We start from the raw sequence: 22,895 nt of genomic DNA, 5'->3' as shown, positions 1-22,895 counted from the left end.
AATAAAAATAAAATCATTACGTTTCTTATGAGAACGAAATTGTACCTATATAATACAAAGATGTATTATTTAATTTTTAGAAAATATACGGGCTATAGTAATATTTGATAGCATGGATAGTGAACCTATCGAGGATAATGTGAAATAATTTATTACTTACCATAGCTTGCTCGATCTTGTTGTCGATGGCCACGGCGCTTGTACCCGATGCGCTGTAAAAAAATACAACCAATTAAATATACAGTATAATTTTTTTTTTTTTATAAACAACATATCAATGTACAAACATATGTATATTACTATTAACTCGTTATATTATATAAATTTTTTTCATAGCCGACTATATATAGAATTTATTATATATAAAAACGTAACGGAATATCGGATATCATATGATGAATTCCTAATTATTTACGTGCGGATGCAGCCGTGTCCTGTTGAATACAAAATTCACATTAAAAACATGCTCGTACGCGAGTAATTCCCACACATTTAGATCATTTCCCAACGATACAATATAAATTACATTGATTTACATTCAAATTGTATTTAAAAAAAGCCCTTTAAATATTTTCACTCTTTTGCTATCGTTTCGGAATGCGTACATAATGTTCTTATCAGTCGTTTTTGAATGTTAGATATGGTTAGTTCTTTTTTTAAAAGGTTATGCAAGGACGAGTATAAAAGAATATTAATACTAAATAAATTAGGTACTTGAAAATTGGCGACACAAGCAGAATCTCTTTGTATAAGTTGGTTTATGGTTGATTATATTAACATAGTGTCGAGGATAAAACAGAAGATCAGTGACCCACAGCAACTTTGTGTTGCAACAAAGAGAACAATAGATGAATAGTATCAAGTCTTGCTAAGTTTTGAGATACCTTTAACCTCTAATTTATAGTAAATGAAAGTATACATAATGCGTCGACAAGTATCTATGGCGATCGGTTTCATGAAGCAAGGAATTAATTATATGTTGAACTTTCGTATCTTTTTTATTTATTATAAAAAATCATCTACTCTTGACACTTGACAGTAATGAATGGCTCAAATAACCTGTTCAGTCGGATATGTTAAATGTCGAGCGAAATGCAAATGCGAGAGAAAGCACTTGAATTTTGGCTAGGACATAATGGTCGAGGGGTATTGATTGATTATATTTGCGGACATAAAACAAAAGACAACACGAAACCATGAGGCGGTTTACGGTTTCACAAACACACACGAAGTTTAACCACGTGCACACTAAACATACATTGTGCCGACACACTCTACTTGGTGGCATCTGGTGGTGCCATTATTGTCGGACTTATCCATTATGATCCAATCTCGCTCGTGTAATCATCCGGTAGCTAGTATGTGGCACGTTGCACGGGTACGTACTTGACTTTCTCCGGCTTCGGATTCCGTGCCGCGTCAATGAGGTGAACAGCACAACGCTTAAGTTGGGCCAAGTGAAGCATTCAGAATAACCGTGGCGGCGATTGCGTATCGATTTCGACCAGTCCGTTACTGAACTCAAGTATTGAATAACTCTCGTAGACCGCATGACCGCCGTCAGTGACGCACATAATCGATATCTTTAACAGATCAGTTGTGAATACTTTTGAGGATTAAACGCCTAATTACTACGGCACATTCGAAAGCTAAACTGAAGACATGGGAGACAGGAAAATAAAAACAAAACTGGCTTTCTCTTGTTGATTTCGTTGAAACAAGTTTTAGCTTTTGTGGCTGATTATGTAAGTTGGTGACAAAATTGCACACAGTAGCGGAGCATATGAAGAAGTTGAATTGGAAAACAAAAAACTGGAGAAAGCATTAACAATGAATGCTACTATCATGTCACGGACAATGAAGTGTACGAAAAGATGTATGGATTGTTGACTGTAATAGTCAACAATCGTTCCGAGATATTTAAATAATAATCATAGAATGATATGAATTTTATCCTAAATATATAAAATTTTATATTACATTAAATACGATAAGCGTTAACGTGGGTTTTGTAAGTGTATGCAATTCATGAAAACGAGCTATAAGTGGACAAAGGGCAGATAATGGTTTTGTCATCACGCACGTGTATATTTTCTTAGCCCTTCACTTTACTGCGTCATGAATAGAATCCGAACAAAGATCGTATCGTGAGTTTTGAAAAGGACAAAGTTGTGAAGTGGGAAGAAATACCTATTTATCATCAATTAAATAACAATCACTTAAAAATGGATTTTTGTTAAATAATATAATAAGTACTACTTTTTGCATATAATGTTTATACTCAAATTAATTTTGTTGTGTTGAAAATTCGGAAAAAAATAGGACCACATGTGATAAAGCATTTAAAGTTACACTAACTTAAGTAATAAATTTAAAATGGTAATTTGGCTTTTGTTTTACATGAGTCAGCTTGTGTTATTTAAGTCGTCAATAACAAAAGACAATAGGTATAAAATTAAATATATCACTGAATAAAATGCTATATATACAAAGAAAATCAAAACGTATCACATTTAGTGAATCATTCGCGATGATGTATTGAACAATACTGCTTAGAAGACAAAGGTGAGGATTTAAAATATGAAAGTGTCACGAAATATTTTGCCATAAGTAATATTAAATACTAATTTTGGAGATACAGGTAAAATATACGCCTAAAATATAACAAGATATAAAAATGTTATCATTGATAAATTTATAAATTATAAATGCATTATATTGTGGTTTATGACGATATCTTTGATGGACGTTAAATTAAGATTAAACACATTTTAAGATCAAAATAACAAAATGCATTTTGCACAAAGCTGTTTTGTAATATTGTGTTAAGTTAGATACACAGTAACAGAGTTTCGTGCTGCAGTGCAGTATGTTACAGTGAGGCGAGCGGCCTGCGCCACTTCCAAGGTCGTTGAAGGGAAATCGACGGGTGTCGATGTCGACATGCCCGCCATCAGCTCATGACGACCGTTACATCTCGTTGTTTCTTAATGCTGCACTCGCTTCGTTGTCAATTAACAGTGAAAATGGAGCAACAATTGTATTCCATTTCAAATAACCGATGATAGGCGTTCCCAAAAATATTTTTCTACTTTTATTAGAATGAGCATATGTTTAAGTGATTGTTAAGATAAAATAGATTTTTCATTCCTGAATTATCAGTAACGTAACTACGAAATAGATTCGGAATTAAATATGTAATAATAAGTAAAGGCTGTTTTTAAATAAAGTAGCCTAATCGATCTACCAGTTAAAACAAACGAAGGACCACTGTGGGACTATTTAATGAGTAGTTTTTATCCAAACAGTGTAACACACTAAAATGAATTGGACACAAAGGGCAAAGTGGACCAGTAAGGGTACGCGATTGGTCACTCGTTGTCACGCACTAAAGTCACGCAACAATTCTTTTGCCCGGTTTAAACATTAACAACACATCGTGATTCCAACTATGAATGAATTCATCTGAGACAACTCAGAAAACAATGTAACTCGGCAAATTTCAATTTTGTATTGTAAAATATATTTTATAATATAATTCAGTATTTAAATTTAGCACGTCTTTGTAAACTGGTATAATAAATTCACAGTAAAAGCTTAGCAAACTGATGGAAGGGTTTTTCAAGGATCTAAAAGATCAATGCCAATGTCTAGGCATCGCGAGGTCAACGACGACTCCAATATACTGTCATGTATAACGTAGCATGTTAAAACGATTTGGAGCTTAGTGCAGTGGATCGATACAGCAGCAGTGAGACGATAGAGATAGCTAGGCTCAATAGGAGGCGCTGACGTCAACCATTCACATTCATTTGTCCGGCTGCAGTTGGAGTCATTGCCGTGGAACCTTCACCGACTTACCGGTTCGCTAATCAGCTGAACTTCGCCACATCCTTCGCTATGCCATTCCTTCACTTCGCTGACATAACGAAAAGACGCACTGCGTCAGACTAAAGCGGTATCATAATATAACATAATACTCACACAGGGTAGAAATAGTCGATGTACTTGACGACGACTTCTCTGAGCAAATCCTGTTTGTTCATGATTGACGAGTAGCTTGCACTTATAAGTTTAGTTTGCATGGCTCCCGTTTCGGCGAGCAAATGTTTTCCAGCCTTCGGTTGTAGCGGAGCCGTTTTGCGAGTGAGTTTGTGAACGTTGTGCGTGTTGAGGTAGAGCTATATTAGGTTGTAAGTTTAAAGACGCGGGCGAGCTGTGCGACGCGTTGCGGCGAACTGGGACCGGGGCCGATGCGAGGAGCGCGCGGGAGGGGGACCGAACAAGCGGCGCGCGCACGGCTCTACCTACTACGGGCTACGATGGCGCCTCCAAACACCTAGGCAACGCTTTTGCGACACACCCGCTTCGCCTCGCCTGCCGCACTTAAAATCGAGAATGAATCCATAACTGCCGATTTTTTGCATTTAATGCTCGCTTTGAATTATACTATCGTTTAGGTTCAAGGCTGACGAGATTTGGCCAGTTTTTTGTTAAGCGCTGAAGGTAAATATAAAAATAAAACAAAGAAAACAGGTATCGGCCGCTAAATTTAAACCGGTTTTATTTAGAGTACAAGCTTTAAAAGATTAACAGATTTAAACGTTGTTTTTAGTATAATTATAAGTATGATGTAATTGAGCTAAATGCAAATTTATTTAAAACATTTACGATCATTAAGTATAAAAAGCCATCAACTTCGCTTTGTTTAGAAATTCATTAGAACAACTAATGCTTGAAACGGCAAAAAATATTTACTAATAGTCTGTCGGATATTAAAATAAAAATAGTTCCAAGTTTTGTGAGCGATTCTATTATTAATTAGTCAATTTCGTAAATCTGTTTTATACATTACGATGTTCACTTCCGTGTCATGTCGAAAAGAGTCATAGCCCAGAAAATACATAAAATTTGAGAAATACAATATTGCATATATTTTCAATACACTTGCTATAAGGGCTATCGACGTACAGTAAAACTTACGAGTTGATTTGTTTATAAACAATACGATTGATATTCGTATCTCTTTGTTGGCAAACAATCGGCAAGATAACATTCGATAAACTAAAGTTACGGCTATTGACGATAGGCATCTTACGACGTGAGATTCTCGTATTTAATAATGCAATACGACACAGATAAACAATATGAGATAAAAGTATGTATCAATTGCTATGGAACCTATAGTTAAGTTAGCAAGTGTGCAGCATAAAATTATTATCGCAGTCATTACGCAATTGCTTCCGCGCATTGTTCTCTTAGCGAAAAATTGAAAATAAATTTTACATTTACAACTTAGATAATAATAGCTTTACCTTACATCTGATAAAAGGAAAATCAAATAAATTACTTTTAAGCATAAGCATAAGATTCGGATAGTAGTGATTAGAAATAACTTTGCATTTTTTTCACCTGGAATAATAAATACCATCTTTACGTTGAATTAATAAGATAATTTAGTGTTTTACAGTAAGCAACCCACTGGCAATTTAATCAGAACCAAAACGATTTAACGTCATCCCAAGGCGAAAACACTGCTGATCCGCTAATCAATAAACACAGTTCATATGATAATACAAGGTTAATAAACGAGTTTTTACATATATTCAAACAAAATTTAATAGAAAATCTTATTTCGAAATCTGAAGACCTCCAAACGCGGAGATTTCTCGAAGGACTTCAAGAAATCGGATTCATATCATACGAAAAAGACTTAACTAAAATATATATTATCAAAGATCTATCGCAAAGACTGGACTAACATAGAATATAAGACGAGGATTAGTTGAATTATCAGATGTGAGAATATTAAATTATTACATTGAGCAGAAACGTACGAACGTGTTCTACAAGATAATCCGAATGATGGTGCAAGAATTTAACTAAAAGACGTATCTTACAAAACTCATATTATGAAACTATCACTTTACACGACTGGAAATATAATAATGAGTTATTTTTGCTACTGACGCGTGAATGTTTGGAAACAACGCGTCGAATAAATTTAATTTCCGTGCAATAAACGTGGACAAACGTTAGTGTGCCGCCAACTACATGCGCTGCGATAGTTTAACTTGCCGAGTGAACAAAGTTCTTAGTATTATGCGATTGATTCTGATAATAATATGCTTTGATATATTACTTTTAACTGGTATTATAATCTCTAAAAGAAATTGTACTCAGTATGTTACGGTATTTTTTAATTCTCTGAAATGTATTTAAATGTAGTGTATGCTAAATGTAAACGTTATAGAAAAAACTATAAAATTCGGGTTTAGCCTTTATTATAACGGCTTTATTGCATTATACTTCTAAACATGTAACAAAAACAGATCGATAAAGTTTTCACTGCCAACGTGATATAATTTCCCAAGACCCTGCTTGGAGGTTTACTTAATTTTAATGCCGGTTGTCGAATACACATGTGATAGATTTTTATCCGCGACATAAAGTTTTCCTTACGATTTTTTCTTTCACCAACTAGTTTAAGATGAACTACAAACACAAAGAATGCACATGAGTATTCAGTGTTGTTGCCCGGATTTAAACTCGCAATCTTTGGTTAAGATTAATGTGTGATCACCACTGCCGATTGGCTTGGTTCGCAGTGAAAAATATGAAATCTATATAACCATGGTTACTCGATATACAATCAAACAAAAGCATGTTAACGAGACATTAACAACATAGATCTGTGTATATACAAGCACAAAGTCAGGGTCAATATTGTATATGTAAACAGAGTCGCAGTTGTTTGACGAGAGGCAATGAATATGTATTACGCGATCCAAGCATTTGACGACGCTACAAGCTATTATATGTGATGCATTATAAAGTGTACTTTGATTCCTAGCTGAAATCATCATAATTACCTACAAACCGACCTTGATTCTTAATTAATACCTAACCCGATCTAAAGCCATGACAGCTCTCTTTTGACACAAACATACCTACTATATAAGTAATATTTGAATTTTGTTTTTGTTTTGTTCTGTTGTCGTTATATTATATATTGTGTTTTAAATACGTATTTATTCTAAAGCAACAATAAAGTTCATCTCAAACCAATTTCGGCAGAGCCAACAAATAGTTTACATATATTCACTACAGGTATATATTCCAGATATAGATCCGTTTTACATTTGTAATTATCTTTCTCAAGTCGGGTTTTCTTTAAACGAAATAAATATACTTATTGAAGTGATTACATTAAGTAATAATGAATATGAGGTATCAACAAAATATGCAAGTCATGTTTCTTGAAGAATGTATAACAATAGTAATTTTAACCGGTAACGCTATATAGCCTCAGGCAATAGTAATTTATTTAATGCCCCAATGACGCTATATCAGCAATGAGTTGATGCAAAAAGCCAATTAAATATTACTTAGTTACAACCTTGATATTTATATATGTATATAATATATAAGGTGTGGTGTTAGCAGACGCAACGATAACAAATAACAGAGCTATCGTAATCAATCGTAAATTATACATAATTCTAATAATTTAATGTTAAATTCGATCGAGAAAATTTTAAATCGTGGTTATATATATCACTCGGGGTTTGGAACTAAAGATGGGTTAAAATATTTAACAAACCCATTATAACAAAATTTAAACAATTAATATTATTTCGTAAAAAGCATTAACAACATATATGCTTTCATGTATATATGTCTAGTAGTAAAGTCAAATAAACACTTGGGTTATAAATACTTCGGAATATTTGCCGATTATAGTTTTGTTAAGGACGAGAAGGTAATTAATCAATATTTTAAATAAATTGTGTTAAAACATCTACTTTTGACTTCGCTTTTGTTAAGTAAGCTACTATGAGAACCCGTAAACGCATTTCACAATAATACGCATATAAACATACACAATAGATTATAATAGAATCCCGATTGTAGGCGTAACTTTAAAGACTTGCATATCAAGGAAAACGGCTTACCACAATATGCCTATAAAATGTCAATTATAATGTATATAATCTAAAGATATCAATTACAATTGAAGGTTAATTGTATGTTAAAATAATATAATCGAAAATACTAACTAACTATTAATAAAATTATGTAAAGCCTGTTCATATCCCGTTTGAAATAACTTTTATATGTTACAAAGGCTTTTCAAATTAACGTTAAAACGGATATGTCGTTTTAGCCCCGACACTCAGCCCACGTCAATTTTTTTTCCTCGCACATCCCGTAATTCTTATGTACAGTATACATGTACTTGGATATGGATATCCAGGTACTTGAGTTAATGTTTCAGCGAATATGAGGTAACAGACAGACCGAGTTGCTTTATATATATCTTTATATATTTTCGTATAAAATAAAAATATCTTGAAGATATAATAATTATGAATATGTTCAACCAGAATACATATTTTCTACAAGTTTAATTAATTTAATCCATGATTACTTCATTAATTTTTTTTTCGACGATGTCATGATGTATTTTGGTCTAAAATGTGCCTAAAATTCATCGATATACGCAGTCTAGAATAAAACAATCAATGCGCATCACTGCAATTAAACGTAGGCGAAGATAAATAATTTATTACAGGTGCAAAAACAATGTTTTGCTTTCCTCGTAGAGTAATTATGAAACAACTATCATTGTTGTCTATACAGGTGCAAACGATAACTAAAGTGGCTACAATTGTTATGAGGATTTTAATTATTGTGATATTGTAAAAGACATGTTTTATATATTAATATTTTTTGATTAAGATAATTATTTTCCCACGTCTCGTTATAAAATGTTTTAAAAAATATCGATTGTAAATGAATATCAGACTTAATTATATACAATTTCAAAATAAATTAAGTGGAAATTTATTTAACGCTACCGGAAATAGTAAAAATCTTTGCAGCTATATCAGAAAGAATGCATATTTTTAATAGAAAACTTAGTCGTCTAATAAAACATATAATATATATTTACATAATATATGAACGAATATATAATGTAACTAGTCATAATGCATATCATTCATATAATCTACGAAATGTCAAATGAAATATTGTCTCAAGTGAATCATTCTTGACTACATCCTTATTGTCAGAATAGGGCTAAGTTGAATAAATTGAAGTTTCCGCTAGTTTCGGGTTATTGAACGATAATGTTACCCAGATTATGCATAACAGTGATAGTAAAGGGATATTTTAAATGTTGTTAAAAATTAATAAACTCCTTTTAATCTAAACTAATTAATCTAAATGAGACGAATAAAATATGCATGGCATGTGGAAATACAAGCTTATGATTCAATCATAAGAACATGCTCGTTATTAAGACATACGTACATTATGCAATTTACAAACGTAATGATCACGCTTCTACGATATAAGATAATATGTTATATCAATTATAAAACACGAAAATAAGGCGAAAAAAATATATAATTAATCGAATATATTAATACATTCGTTTATCTAATCATTCATATAACCGTTTAAATTATGTTTCTGTGCGTAAATGTAATTCTTTATACTTTATTATATACAACACGGGTTATTATAGCCAAGGTTAATCTGAATGATAAGAAGTATATTATGACGTATTGTGAGTGTAAAAGATCGCTAATACATAAATATATAGAGAGGAATTATAAAATTGAAAGGCTCGATGTGATCAACCTGTACAACGCAGCGAGAATCACGTACTCCATACAAAACAAGGGGTAGATAAAGACAATGAGATATAACATGAAGTGATACAGACGATAACCGAGATAACGTAGCAAATAAATAGACAATAAATGTAGCACAATCAATTGCATGATAACGGCGGATTAAGATTGATCGATAAGTGTCACTAATACGATAAACATATTTAAATTAATTACACATGTTGGCACTTACGAACACCAAGTGTTTCGGCGAGCACAGTTCGTTCGAGTCGGTTCACTAGGGAAGGTTTTCTGGTTGATATCGGGCGGTAGGTTCAACTTAAAGCCCGCTATTGACTTCCGCCGCTTCGCAGCGAGGGCGCGAGACGCTAGGTCAGGGTCGTGCACATGATCCGACGGAGGTGGAACATGCGAACAGGTCCTGATATGCGCCTGCGCTGTTGCCACTTGGAGCAGTTTGCTCGAAAGACTTCGCCGCCCTAGGGCCTCACAAGTTGCACACCGTTTCTCCTCCATGAAAGTCCTCGTGTGTCCGACTCGCGCACGCCGCTTGCACTGAGCGCGTATTGTTTTCCAGCGGACGTGGTAGCTTAACTGATGTCATCCGACGAGCGACACGCGCGCTGACGCTCGCACTCGCTACTCATAAAATTCAAGACTATGTTCTTGACTGACCGCAAAATCGATCGATACACGACCGAAATAGGCTTAATGCGATAATAGGAGCGCGATAAGGTGTACACGCGAATAAGTGTATTGACCTAAATGGTGAGGCATAAACACGGCTTCGGGTCGACCTCGGCGGGCGGCTATGCGCGGGCGTCTCGGTGCAAGCGACTGCGGTCACCACTACAAAGCACCCCCGCCGCCCGGCGTAATCCGAACGTATGCTACGATATCGATGTTTGCGGTGAATAATATGACAAGCATCGAGTGACTTCCCAACATAAAAGCGTCATGGTATAACGCGACCTTAGCATCTCGACCATTCCGCTGGATTTCATCCAGGTATCTATTATAAATTATGATTTCATTTCAAGTTTATTTCATTCGACTCACACACGTTGAGTGCGGTAACGGGTAATTTTATGGAGTATAAAAACCACGGAAAGCTCCTGCTGAATATTTTAGTACACATATTTGTCAAATGTCCTATTTATCTTACAGATTTAGAATTCAGGCAAATATTCAGGCCAAGGAAACATTAAATCCCAGAAAACTGTTCTAGAAAAACATATTATGCTTTACCTTTGATTCAAAAACATAAGACATATATCACTCCGACTTCATGATTCATATATACGAAACGATTACTTTGAAAATAATATAGAAAATAAGTATCTATTATATAACAGTGTACTAAATATTTCAATTCATACGATAAAATAATATTATTAACTATTTTATATTTTATTCGTAAGTTCATTATACGATTTATATAACCAATATAATGAATACATTTTAGGATTAAGTCTATTTGGCCCAGAGACATAGGTATTATAATAGGTGTGTGCCGTACATTGTTTATTTTCGAGCGAGGCACGTGAGGTGTAAAAGATAAATCAAGTGTTATGCCAATTTAATCGAACCATATTCGACAACAAAAGATTGGCAATGCATCGGTCCGGCACGCCTCTTAATTTCGGTATGAATGGTATTGGCAACAGGTGAAATTATGACAAACGCCCGTATCAAGTACGATTGAATCAAATTGTTGAAGATTCATCGCTATTGATCACTGGAGACCGATGCTTTTACGCGTCGAATATTTAATTTAAAGTCCACGAAATCGCAGTTACGCTAATGATAATGAAATAACCGTAATCTTAAAAATACTATTCTTGTTTCATTTCTCAGTTACCAATTGTAGTTGCGTAATTACATATAATGTATTTAAAGTGGTCATGTTATATTTGTATGCATTTATTAATGAATGTTACGTGTAGGTCTTCTTTTTAATTTATTAATTGTTTAAGGTTGGAGATCATTTCACCTCCTAGCTCCTTAATTTGTTATTGTGTGTTTTATCATCTATCCAAGTATGGTATGGGTTTATTTTGCAATAACTTTTGACTTTAAACGTTTTCTTCTGTACGTCCTGTTCCTTTTTTTTTCCCGTGTCAATGGTGTACTATAATTATATAGCTTCGTATTGTTTATGATTTCTCAATATGATTCTTATGTACGAACGCGTCCATATAATTATGTTAAAATACTATGTTCAGTGACAACTTAATTAATAAAAGACTTATTTTTTGTGTGTATGTGATTATGATAAAATAATGAAATTATTTGTATACATTTACTTACTATGTAATACATTTTTAAATCGGCATTAACTATGTTGAAGTATTGTTTGGATATAGTGTTTTATGTGGCTATATGATTTTGAATTATAGGGCAAATCAAGTTGATCTATTTTATCTATTTTAAGAATAAGAACTGCTTACGGTCACATGAAGAGTAAGATATTAAATATTAATAACGACATCAATATCAAATTTGAAATCATGCAAGCATCCTGACCAGTCACCATTAGATGGCTTGTTTAGATAGTTATTCTAACTTATATACAAAATAGTCCAGATGCATGTATATGACGTAAACAACATCAAAAACATTCAGGTCATGATAATAATATAGATAATCTTCTTTTTACATTAGAATAACCTTAGTAAGGTCTAAAATTAATTTATACTCATAAAATCATTTGTCCTGACTATCAACGCACAGCCCAAACTACTGAGTCTATAAAAAGTGATATTAGGAAAATAGGTTTATTTTATAAGGTAAGCTTGTTAAATAGAAGGATTTTTGAAAATGTGACCTTTAAGGGGGGAAATGGGAGAGGTAACCATGTATGAATTTTACCCGCACGAAGTCGGGCCCGTTTCTAGTTCATTAGTGTATTAAAGTTTGTTAGTATTGATGAAACCATTTCATTTGTTTAAGGTTCACAAATTGTAACGTCACAGTAGCATACGAAAGCGATTTCGAGGCGCCAGCTGAAGAAACCGAGAGGGTGTCGCTGGGTTTTTAGTGGGTAGGCGTCCTGGGCACTGGCGAGTCGCACATACCCCACCATTTCACGTGGGGGAAACGGGTAATGCGTATTTCCAGCGAGAAAACAATAAAAAAGGTCAATTTGTGAAAATTGATATAGAATTAAATCATTTAATCATTATAATATCCAACAACGACACGATTATAGTAATCAATAATAAATAGTAATCCAATGCGTCTTAAGGAATATTACAATAATGATATATAATTACCAAGTTATTAATGTTACATCCGCTCAATAATCGTTTGATTCTTAATTTAGCTTTTTATTATCTTTACAATATTATTTTATTTTGTAATATTTATAGGCGGTCGTATCTCATATAAGATAGTTTATAAAATTAAATGAAAAACGACGTAAATTATATATGACCCAGAGAGAATACATTAGAAAAAATCGTAGTATCGTTATCAAATATCGCGAGTTTTGGCTCAATTTTGATTTGTTTATAAAATTTCATTGGGTCGTGTATTGAAATACTCCGATCCGTATACGTACGTTGCGAGTCCCTTTTACATGAAATTGTCCGATACAAATACTATTATTTATCTATAGGCAAGCAACTACCGCGCTGTTGCGATTGAAAATTTACCATCTATCAATTGTCGGTGTCTATCTATCTCGTTTGTTATACTTAATTAAAGTTTATCAAGTCGCGCAACGAGGGAGCGGTGATAGGTGCTTCTGCGGTTACCTTGAGACATGACTGTTATAACAGCCTTTCTTTAAACCACTGAGGCTAGTGTTGCGAAATATTGTATCACTTTGCTTCGCAACAGGAACTTTTCATGGTAAATGTTTTTATGTCCATTATTGAAGTGCTGGCAAAACTCATTTTTGTTGAATATTTTATACATTTATCTTCTGCATAAGTCGTGTTAATTATATTCCAATAAGGAGTAAAAATATTTATGAGAAAGTGTTCTATCAACGAATTCGAGTAGTACAAATTTTATAAAAATCACTAACCTGTCAAGAACGATACCCATATGTCTATTAAGATTTGCCTTGAGATCTTTTCGCGTGTACTGATGTTGCGAGGGCGAGACCGGGGGCTGGGGCGCGGGAGGCAGGCCGCCTGGCGGAGCCCGCTTCCCTATCAGCACCCGCAACTCGGCCATCAAAGTTTGCACCATGCGGACACGACTTATCACCACCGTGTAACACACACTAGTGTTGAAGATCCCTCAATCAATCGCCTTGCCAAGAAGCATTGGCGCGGCGGTTGCATTGCCACTTGACGTCACTACTATTGCACGTGATGAATAATGAAGCATCGATATCGACTCGGGCGTGTATACGGGTCGCGTGCGGTAGCCGCACTGTGCGTCCGAAGTCGACTCTGACCTCGCCGCTTTTTATAAGTGCCCGATGAGTGCGCAAGGTAGTGTACGAGGGAACGAATTTTGCGTTTATATTTAGGCGGGAACAACGTTGAATACGCATGATATGATAGCTGATAAATATGTAGACAAACGGGTGCTTACGATCTGACGAACAAGTGGAATTGGCAGCGAGCAAACACAATACATGAGAGATACGTACCTATACGTGGCCCCGGATATATGTTTATCAATAGTGTATTCATATTTTAAATAGTAAACAAAAAAAATTGGTAATCACAAAAACAACATTAAAATGATAATCAGATGCAGCAATATCCAATGCTTAAAAATGGCATATGTAACTTAAATATTGAATACCAATAATTATTTAACTTCAATCTGGGTCACAAGTGTGAAGAATTCAATATAATATAATTTCCGGAACCAATTTAGATCACGGTCATTCATAAAATTTAAGATGGCAGATATTTATCAAAGTAATTTATGCAATAATGTAAATATCATAAAATAAAACAACTTCCTTACTTAATACATATATAGGTTATCTTGTGTAATGAATAGTTATAACAAAAACTCTAAAAGCTGCACCATTAGATAAACTAAATAAAAGAAAAAAATGGCAATGACAGTTAAATAACAGTACAATCAAAATAACCGACTTTGAACGTGAATCGTGAGACGGGCCGGTTCACGGAGAGGTAGAAATAGCACCACCTGACGCCACAGGAAGTGTGGACGAGCGAGCGCACTACGATGGCAACGTAGACAATAATAAACTGAGATCGAGTGAAAAGTTTTTCTAAAATTATACAATTGAACAAAATAGAAAACAAATGTTGACGTTTATGGGATGTTCTTTGTATTCAATTTGATTTAATAGTAACTAACGGAGATCTTTGTGTCATGCGCAAACCGCAATGAATAACCGATTCACACCCATTGGGAACTTTACTACGAGTCTGACGTATTCACTGAGATTTTCGATTATACTATATTACTATGTAGTAAATATTGCAATACACTTATTACAATATGTTTTAATAAAAATAATTTGTAATAAGTATGTCTCTATTTGAAACCCTAGCGATACAACTGTAATTGAAAGGCAGTAGCCGCTTTCCATAATCAACAAGCGAATAGCATTACGTATTTTGTATCTATTAACTCATTATACATGCAATAACAAATGCACCGTTGTGTAATTGTGATACAATGTCTTCTGTTGAATTAACAAGACCATTCATATCTTAATGTATAACAGTATGATCCTATGGAATAGAACTTTCTCCTATCAAACTATGAATATCAAGATTATCGAAGCATAATGGACAAGCGTAGACTAATGCTTCCGACCATTGCAAAATTGGAAGGAAGTCTGTCTGATTTCCTGGCCTCCTCTACTACTTCTATAAAATCTAGAATTAAGTGACTGATGTGTGAATGATAAACATCACACAAGATCTTTAATGTATCGTAATGGTTAAAATTATAATTATAATCTAAAATCAAATAGCTTCCTATATCAGAAATATAATTATAGCACTGCACTTAATTACAATAAAGTTAGATTTACGTCCTATTTATTGCTTCTAGTAACAGGCCACTGGTAACTTTATAACTACTTGTTGAAACACGAAATGGAAAGTAATTTAGTATTTGATTAATTATATATCGAGGGATTGTTCACTGCCGTATTTCATTTATAGATATCAAATTTAGTACCAGACAACAGTATGTTTTATATGAGTAAAAAGTATTCGGGTTGAGGACGCGGAAGCATGACCTAGTTAAAACATACAAATATAAATGCCAATTGTTCGTTGGAGAGGGAAACTTACAAATGATGTTTCAATCGGTCTTCCAGGGTACCGGCTGATAGTTTTCAGTTATAACAGAACTTTCCGACACTTTCGCGAGAAATCTAATTTTTTTTAACGTTAAAATGCGACAATATACGTCTTTCCTTGGTGGGAATCGTGTACACACTGAGTTTGCGCGTCCCTATTCCCAGCGTCCTTGCGTGAATGGGGCGGTATGGAAGGGTGGCGCCATAGCTCGTGGCAACGTCAATCAATATACGAGATGAGATGCCCAGCTAATCATCAAATAGTCGACTTTGACAGACGATTACTTCATAAATATGTTTGTAATTGTAGCTAAAGGGTTGTTTCTTCCATTTTTTCAGACAATTTTGTATGAAGTAATTTTGCATCGATGTGGATTTTACCTAAATTTAGGTAATTAATTAAATAAGATTAATTTAATAATGCAAATAATAAACATATTAATGATGGGAACATTTTAACGATTTCTAATCAAGTTGTTAAAGAATTTAGGCAATAACAGTGCCCAGGCTAATTAAGTCATAAAATTTACAATAAATTAATAGACTACTGAATTCTGATGGTCTTAACAAAACTTCTTAATATGGGTAATGTAATCTACTTTTTAAAAATAAATTCAGTGACAGGTTTAAATAATGGCCAACTATAAAGCTTAGATTTCAGAATTTAGATGACACACAATATTCATTCTTTTGATAATAAATACTTATATTCTATAAGCGGATTTTTATAAAATAATTTTGTTCCATTTAGGAATTTTGGAGTCATTTTAGAGAAGTAACAAAATATTTAAATTTAAATAAACACACGCAAATACCTATAACATAGGATCATAATTGTTTTATTATATTCGTTCATATATGTATATATAATACTTTTGTTCGTATTCTATGCATTCAAGCATCGTTCATCGTTCATCGGAATTAATATGTTGTAGTAACAGTTGTTGTTGGCACTTGCGCGAAGGTTACTGTCATAGTAACATAATCGGACAACAGATGGCACGCCAGTGGTATTCATGATTTTTTACAATAATAATAATAATAAAAACCGATTTTTTTTTAAAGTTTTACAACAAAATTTTTGAGTGTTGCAATTATTTGAATATTTGTTAAAAGCAAACAAGCGATTTACAAATATTTTGCAGTTTTTAAGTACATAGAAATGAGACATTAAGCCGATTTTTATGGATTAGGAAGAAGTCTCAAAAGTACATAAGCTTATAAAAGTCAACGCCGATATCCGCAACAGGTTATAAGTATGCATCAGAGCAGAGTGCAAATGCAACAATGTTGTGTAACACTACGTAAAGATATTTATATTCACCTCCCCATATGTTTTCGAAATTTAACGACACAATCGGCTTTACCTATATATGTTAGGGAAACCTGTAAATATTAATTAAACAATGATGTGTCTTCTTCTTTCGCATGTCAATTAAATGTTTACACGAACGAGATACGAGAAATGGCCGTCTTTGGTCGACGACATCTACCACTCGAAGCTTTATAGATGACCAGGCAGGTACTAAAGCTACAATTATCAACTTTTTTTTTTAATAAATAAATTTAGAATTAGAAAAAATGTTTTATTGAATTCGTCGCATGTTTGTATTGGCAGATTAAGTAATATTAAGCCGAATGAAATACATATATTACTGGACCGTCTGTACAAAAGGAAGAAAAGCTACAATATAAATAGTTACCTATATTACGTGTTAAATAAGAATCAGAATTAGAACATCTGTGTCTTTAGTAAAAAAACATAAATTAAAACAAGATATAAATATAAATAATAAACATTGAATTGTGTAATTTTCAAAGAGTTACGAGTAGGAAGAACGATGGAATTGGGTTGGGCAATGTTTCGGCAACGCCAAGGATTGTCTAATGGCAAATGTATAATGTCCGAAGTGAGCAATTAGACTCTGGGGGTGCATTTTTCATCATCTATTTTATTATCATACAGACTGTTTTTAAAACCAGAAATATATTTCTGTTTTTTAATGTTATGCACTAAAAAGTAATTATATAATTATTATATAAAAATGTCATACCGCACTATATGTATAATTATATACAATTCAATACGGAACAGGACAAACTTCTATTATTAAGGTCACTGAAATAAAAATATAACGCTGGCCCCGATAAATATTTTCAACAACGTTTGAAATACGAATATATACAGTTAATTGTGACTAAATCATTTTGACATTTAATAAACATCTCAACGTCTTAAAAATATATGTATTTAAGTATTTATTATTCAATAAAAAGTCATGTAATAAATTTAATAAACGAGCCACAACTATGGTTTGGACTAGGTGCAATAAGAAAAACAACTAAGAAATTCGTAGCAACCTTAGAGCTGGATGTCCAAGTCAACATAGATCAAATTATTTGCTGGCCTATCTATTATAATCAAAAGACAAATAGTATCTTGAGCACATAAAATGAAAAACCAAACTAAAAGCGTTAAAGACAATTAAATTAAATAATGATATTGCATGGAACGTTCAATGAAAAGGTCATAATTGACTTATTAACTAAATTCGGTAAGATACAGTATCTAATGATTCTAATAATATGATATAACTGTATTCGAATGCGGACTGAGTTAACTCAAGTTATGCAACTTCGTTACGTGCGGTTGTAATGACACGCACTATCTCTCATCATATCGAAACGCATCGTTGCGAGAGCTGACAGCTGATAGGCAGAGTTGGACTTGAATAGTACGAGCTACGATTGTTAACTACAGCCCATACCAATAGTATCGAATAGGAAAAATATTTTTACATCGAATTCTATTCCTTCTTAAAATGAAACAACAAAAACATAATTCTGTAAAAGATTTAGTGTAGAGCTATTTACGACGACCAAAGGGATCTTAAGTAACAAAAAGATGAATAAGGATGCAGACACAGGAAACGGACAGGAGTCATCACAAGAACGAAATTAAATATTTATGGCAACATTAGTGTTGTTTTTATTTTAAATAGACAGACTGGCAAATCGGCAACCTGCAGAAAAGTGGTCTCGTACAACGTTTATGCGCCACTAGCGTTATGGAACCAAGGTGTTATGTCCCTTGTGCTTGTAATTCCACTGACTCATTCATTCCACAGTAGATATGTAATAGTAAAAAAACACATCAGTGTATATTTCTTTTAAAATATTTTCATATTTTATCTTTTTCTACATTAATAAAATAATTTAGATTTTTGTCGACAACGTGACAAAAACGATTGGAGAGATAACAAATACGACAAATACCGTACGCTGAATGCGTTTACGACTAAGATTAATATTGCGGGTGATAAAAATCAAAATACGTGCTATCGATTCTATCATCAACTTTACGTAAGACCTGAAGTACCTTACACAACTTTATAAAATATACAAAAAAATATATAAAAATATGCTTCGAACGACTACGAGCAATAATAAAGTTACGAAGGTTGTTAATTTTCGAAGGGAAATTATGCACTACGAGTGTTTTCGCAGTGAAATCAGTAGATATTAGTGGGCAGTCATTAGTGTGAAATGAAATAAACAAGAGGAATTAGCTGGCCAACAGCTCGAGCTAATCTGACCGCAAGGGAGCGGGCGCCACTGACTTTCCCTTTTGTTATTGTGAAAGTGATGATAGCTAATGGAACAAAGCAATGGTTTGCATCCTAATTTCACCCACTAATCAAATGTATCGTGTAATTATAGTTTCTTAGCTCTGCTTGGGTTATATCTCAAACTATCCATCTTATCATATAATGAAACTGTTATACTGCGCGAGACGATATTATCAGTGTATTATTTGTGCAAAAAAACACATTCAATTAAAATAAGTGAAATCATATTTCACTGCAAATCGTTCATTTTCATAAATTAAAATATAGACGCATTGTAATTAGAAAAATGCTCTGCTCAGAAGATTTTAGCAAACTGCAATTCGCTTTTCTTCATTTAGTACAACTTCAAGTTGGATTGACTATTCAAAATGCTCATAAAAGTCTTCTGAAGCAAAGTATCTGCCTCTTAGTATAACTAAGAATTGAAAAATATTTTCGATTTGATTTCATATAACATTGGATATTTGACAGTGCATAAATAACGCTATGAAAACAAACGATTCTAACAAAACTTAAATAAAATTAAACATATTAATCAAAAATAAGTAACATTTAGATGAAGAACGCAAACAAATGTTACGCAAGTATACACTTATATTTATCAACATTAAAATATGTACAAGTTTAAAGTCGTACAGCAACAAGGTAAATAGGACGCAAATTTGTTTATACATGTAAAATGAAAATGTCTGTGCGTTAATTGCGAATGCATTTGCTACCTATGCCGAGAAACGCTGAGTAACTGCCAAGTCGGTCAATGCAAACTGTATTAGAAAGAGTTTTGACGAACGCATTCATAATAATTATCATTTATCTATTGTATATCCAAGTCGGTGACTGCGTCTATAGAAACAAGGATCACTTATTTTAGGTGTTAGAAATAGATGTTTTCGACGGTTGCAACATTTGTTTATGAAAATAAAACGCTTTTCGTATAATTTCATAAATTGCTTACTACACCTTGAATATTGCTCTACTTCTACAAGTTCGCATCACAATTAGTCAAAAAACAAAAAAGTTAATCAAAATCGTTCCTGCGTTCTTCAAATATAAGAATCAATGGGGTTATTTTTCATTTTTTTTTTTCTATAAAATTAAATACAATTTTGTATTTCTCTCTATGCTAAGAAATTATGACTTTAATATTAGCTAAATTTATTAAAGTAAGTTTTTGCGAAACAGAAACTACGTTTTAAAATAGATATCGCCTTATAAAGGTTAACAAATATAGGTGTGGGCAGTTAGTATTCTGCTCAAGGTTGGAAACGGGTATCGGTTCGAATGGATCTTATCTTTTATACGAGCTGATATTACAAAAAATACGGAGGAATACCTTTTGCTAAACGCAGTATCGTCATATTCACAAAATATAGAATTACAATATATTTCGAAAGAATTCCTTTGAATCGATTACGAAGACATATGTTATACTAGATTATTATATTTCTCTTCTAATTTTTTTGTATAACCATCAAATATTTTAATTATAAAACCTAAAAACAATTACTTGAAAACTTATCTGCAAATGAAGGGTTGAATGACCAGTGTCATCTACCATCGAGAAACATCAAAATTGACATCAGAATTGATATTACGACCTTCTTGCAAGTACAGTTTTTAAGCCGTGTTGTATTGGGAGCAGTATAAAGCAAACCCATATCAAGCCGTGTCATAAGAGCCAGTTAAAGAAAATTTGTCGTAGTAAGAAAATCTATCAATACCTTCAAATCTTTCACAAAACGTATGGTGCCGTGATAACAACCCAACCCAAGTAACATTATTCATGAGAAGGGTTGGCGACAGGCAGGCAGACGGTCGGCCTTAAGAGTCTGCCAAATAAATGGGATAAAGACAAGCAAATGGTATTGGTATTGCAATTCTTTACATCGCATTGTTATTTTTCATCTATGTTACTCGTATGAATACTCCCGATTATGACAAAGCTGCCTTGACCGATAACATTATTAAAATTTCTTAATAAAACTATACCTCGAATTTAGCTTTATATATACATAAAATACAATCATAAATCATACGATGGCCTTGCAGGCATAATTTAATTTATTTGTGCTATGTTTAACAGTAGGTTACAGTTAAATCAACTTTGTAATTTAAAAAATATGTTTCGTAAGCATTGCGCTTATTATTTATAATTTAAATAAGCGTTATTATTTTCATATATGAATTTAAATGACGCCATTCTTGTTTTGTAATATTGTTTAAGTTTATTTTACATTTTTAAATATATAATAGCGATCAAGAAAATAACAAAGAATATACCTAATAAATGTTTTCCTACATGAGTTTTACATGTTATTGGACATTTCATAATACAATAACATTTAATAATTTTATATTCAAAAATATATTGAACCATAATATAACACTCAGTTGCCTGTAACGAGTAAATGATATCAAACGCTGAATTTCGCTATAATAATATGAAGGACTTACCCGATGAAATTTTTGATGAAACAATATACCGCAAACAGAGTTGCATCATTGAGCCCCAGTTCGGGCTTGATCCTGGGCAATACGACAGGCGGCGAAGCGGCATCGGCCGGAGGGCCGCGCACCTCCGGCGTGGCCGCGCTCATGGCGGCGCCGCGCGGCCGCGTGCCTGACGCGTGCGGAGCGATCTTGACGCAAAGTCAGCACCACACGCAACCGCTCCGCATAACACTACCGCCGGCACCAGCGGCGCTCCCGGCACGCGGCTGCACCGTCGCCGGAGCCGGAGCGCGACACCCGCGTCTGTCCTGCGTGCCCACCACACGCTCCAAGTCTCCACGTCGACCCGTCGCCGACCGCTACGAGTATCGATCGCGACGCCGCGCCTGCGCTCTGTCCACTATCCACTACCCTTGCCTCACACGTCCAGCATGAGGAACGCTAGATAGATCACGAGAAAAAACCACGGACAAAACAGATACATGCAAATGGACATCGTTCGAATTTTGGGCAACGTAAAATAAATAATTCCGAAAGAGATTTCAGTGATAAACCGGTTGTGTACGATCCAACTGGTTGCACGTGCAGGTCGCGCGTCTGTTTGGCAGCGCGGCGGCACTCTGACTGGACGCGCTCGTACCGCGTGCTCAGCGCGCACCCGATATCCGCTCACCACGATATCTATATGTACAATTGTACCTACATACGACGAATGTACACCTTGGATTTACATGCTGGAGATGCGATAGCCATAACATCACAAAAGGATAGTTCCAAACTTTCATCGTGATAGACTTTATTTGCGACGATATCAACACTAGAGATAACAATACAATACGATAATATATTTTTTTACTAAAATATTGTTTTTATGTAAATATGCTTAGTAATGCATTAATACTTAAGTGTAAAAGT

General features: G+C 33.9%; 1 protein-coding gene across 4 annotated transcripts in view; it reads right to left on the bottom strand.

Moving 5' to 3' along the window:
* The window catches only part of LOC113401392 (protein bunched, class 2/F/G isoform-like), a 132,729-nt gene that overhangs the window by 12,471 nt on the left and 97,363 nt on the right, over positions 1 to 22,895 (bottom strand). For all 4 annotated transcript variants that reach the window (XM_064216924.1, XM_026641300.2, XM_026641299.2 and 1 more), the window contains one exon: positions 161 to 212. In XM_064216924.1, coding sequence (XP_064072994.1) covers positions 161 to 212 — 52 coding nt within the window. The remainder of the gene's footprint in view (positions 1 to 160; positions 213 to 22,895) is intronic.

This window comes from Vanessa tameamea, chromosome 2 (assembly GCF_037043105.1).
Source record: "Vanessa tameamea isolate UH-Manoa-2023 chromosome 2, ilVanTame1 primary haplotype, whole genome shotgun sequence".
NCBI classification, from domain to species: Eukaryota; Metazoa; Arthropoda; class Insecta; order Lepidoptera; family Nymphalidae; genus Vanessa; species Vanessa tameamea.
This window is presented reverse-complemented; position numbering and strand designations above follow the sequence as displayed.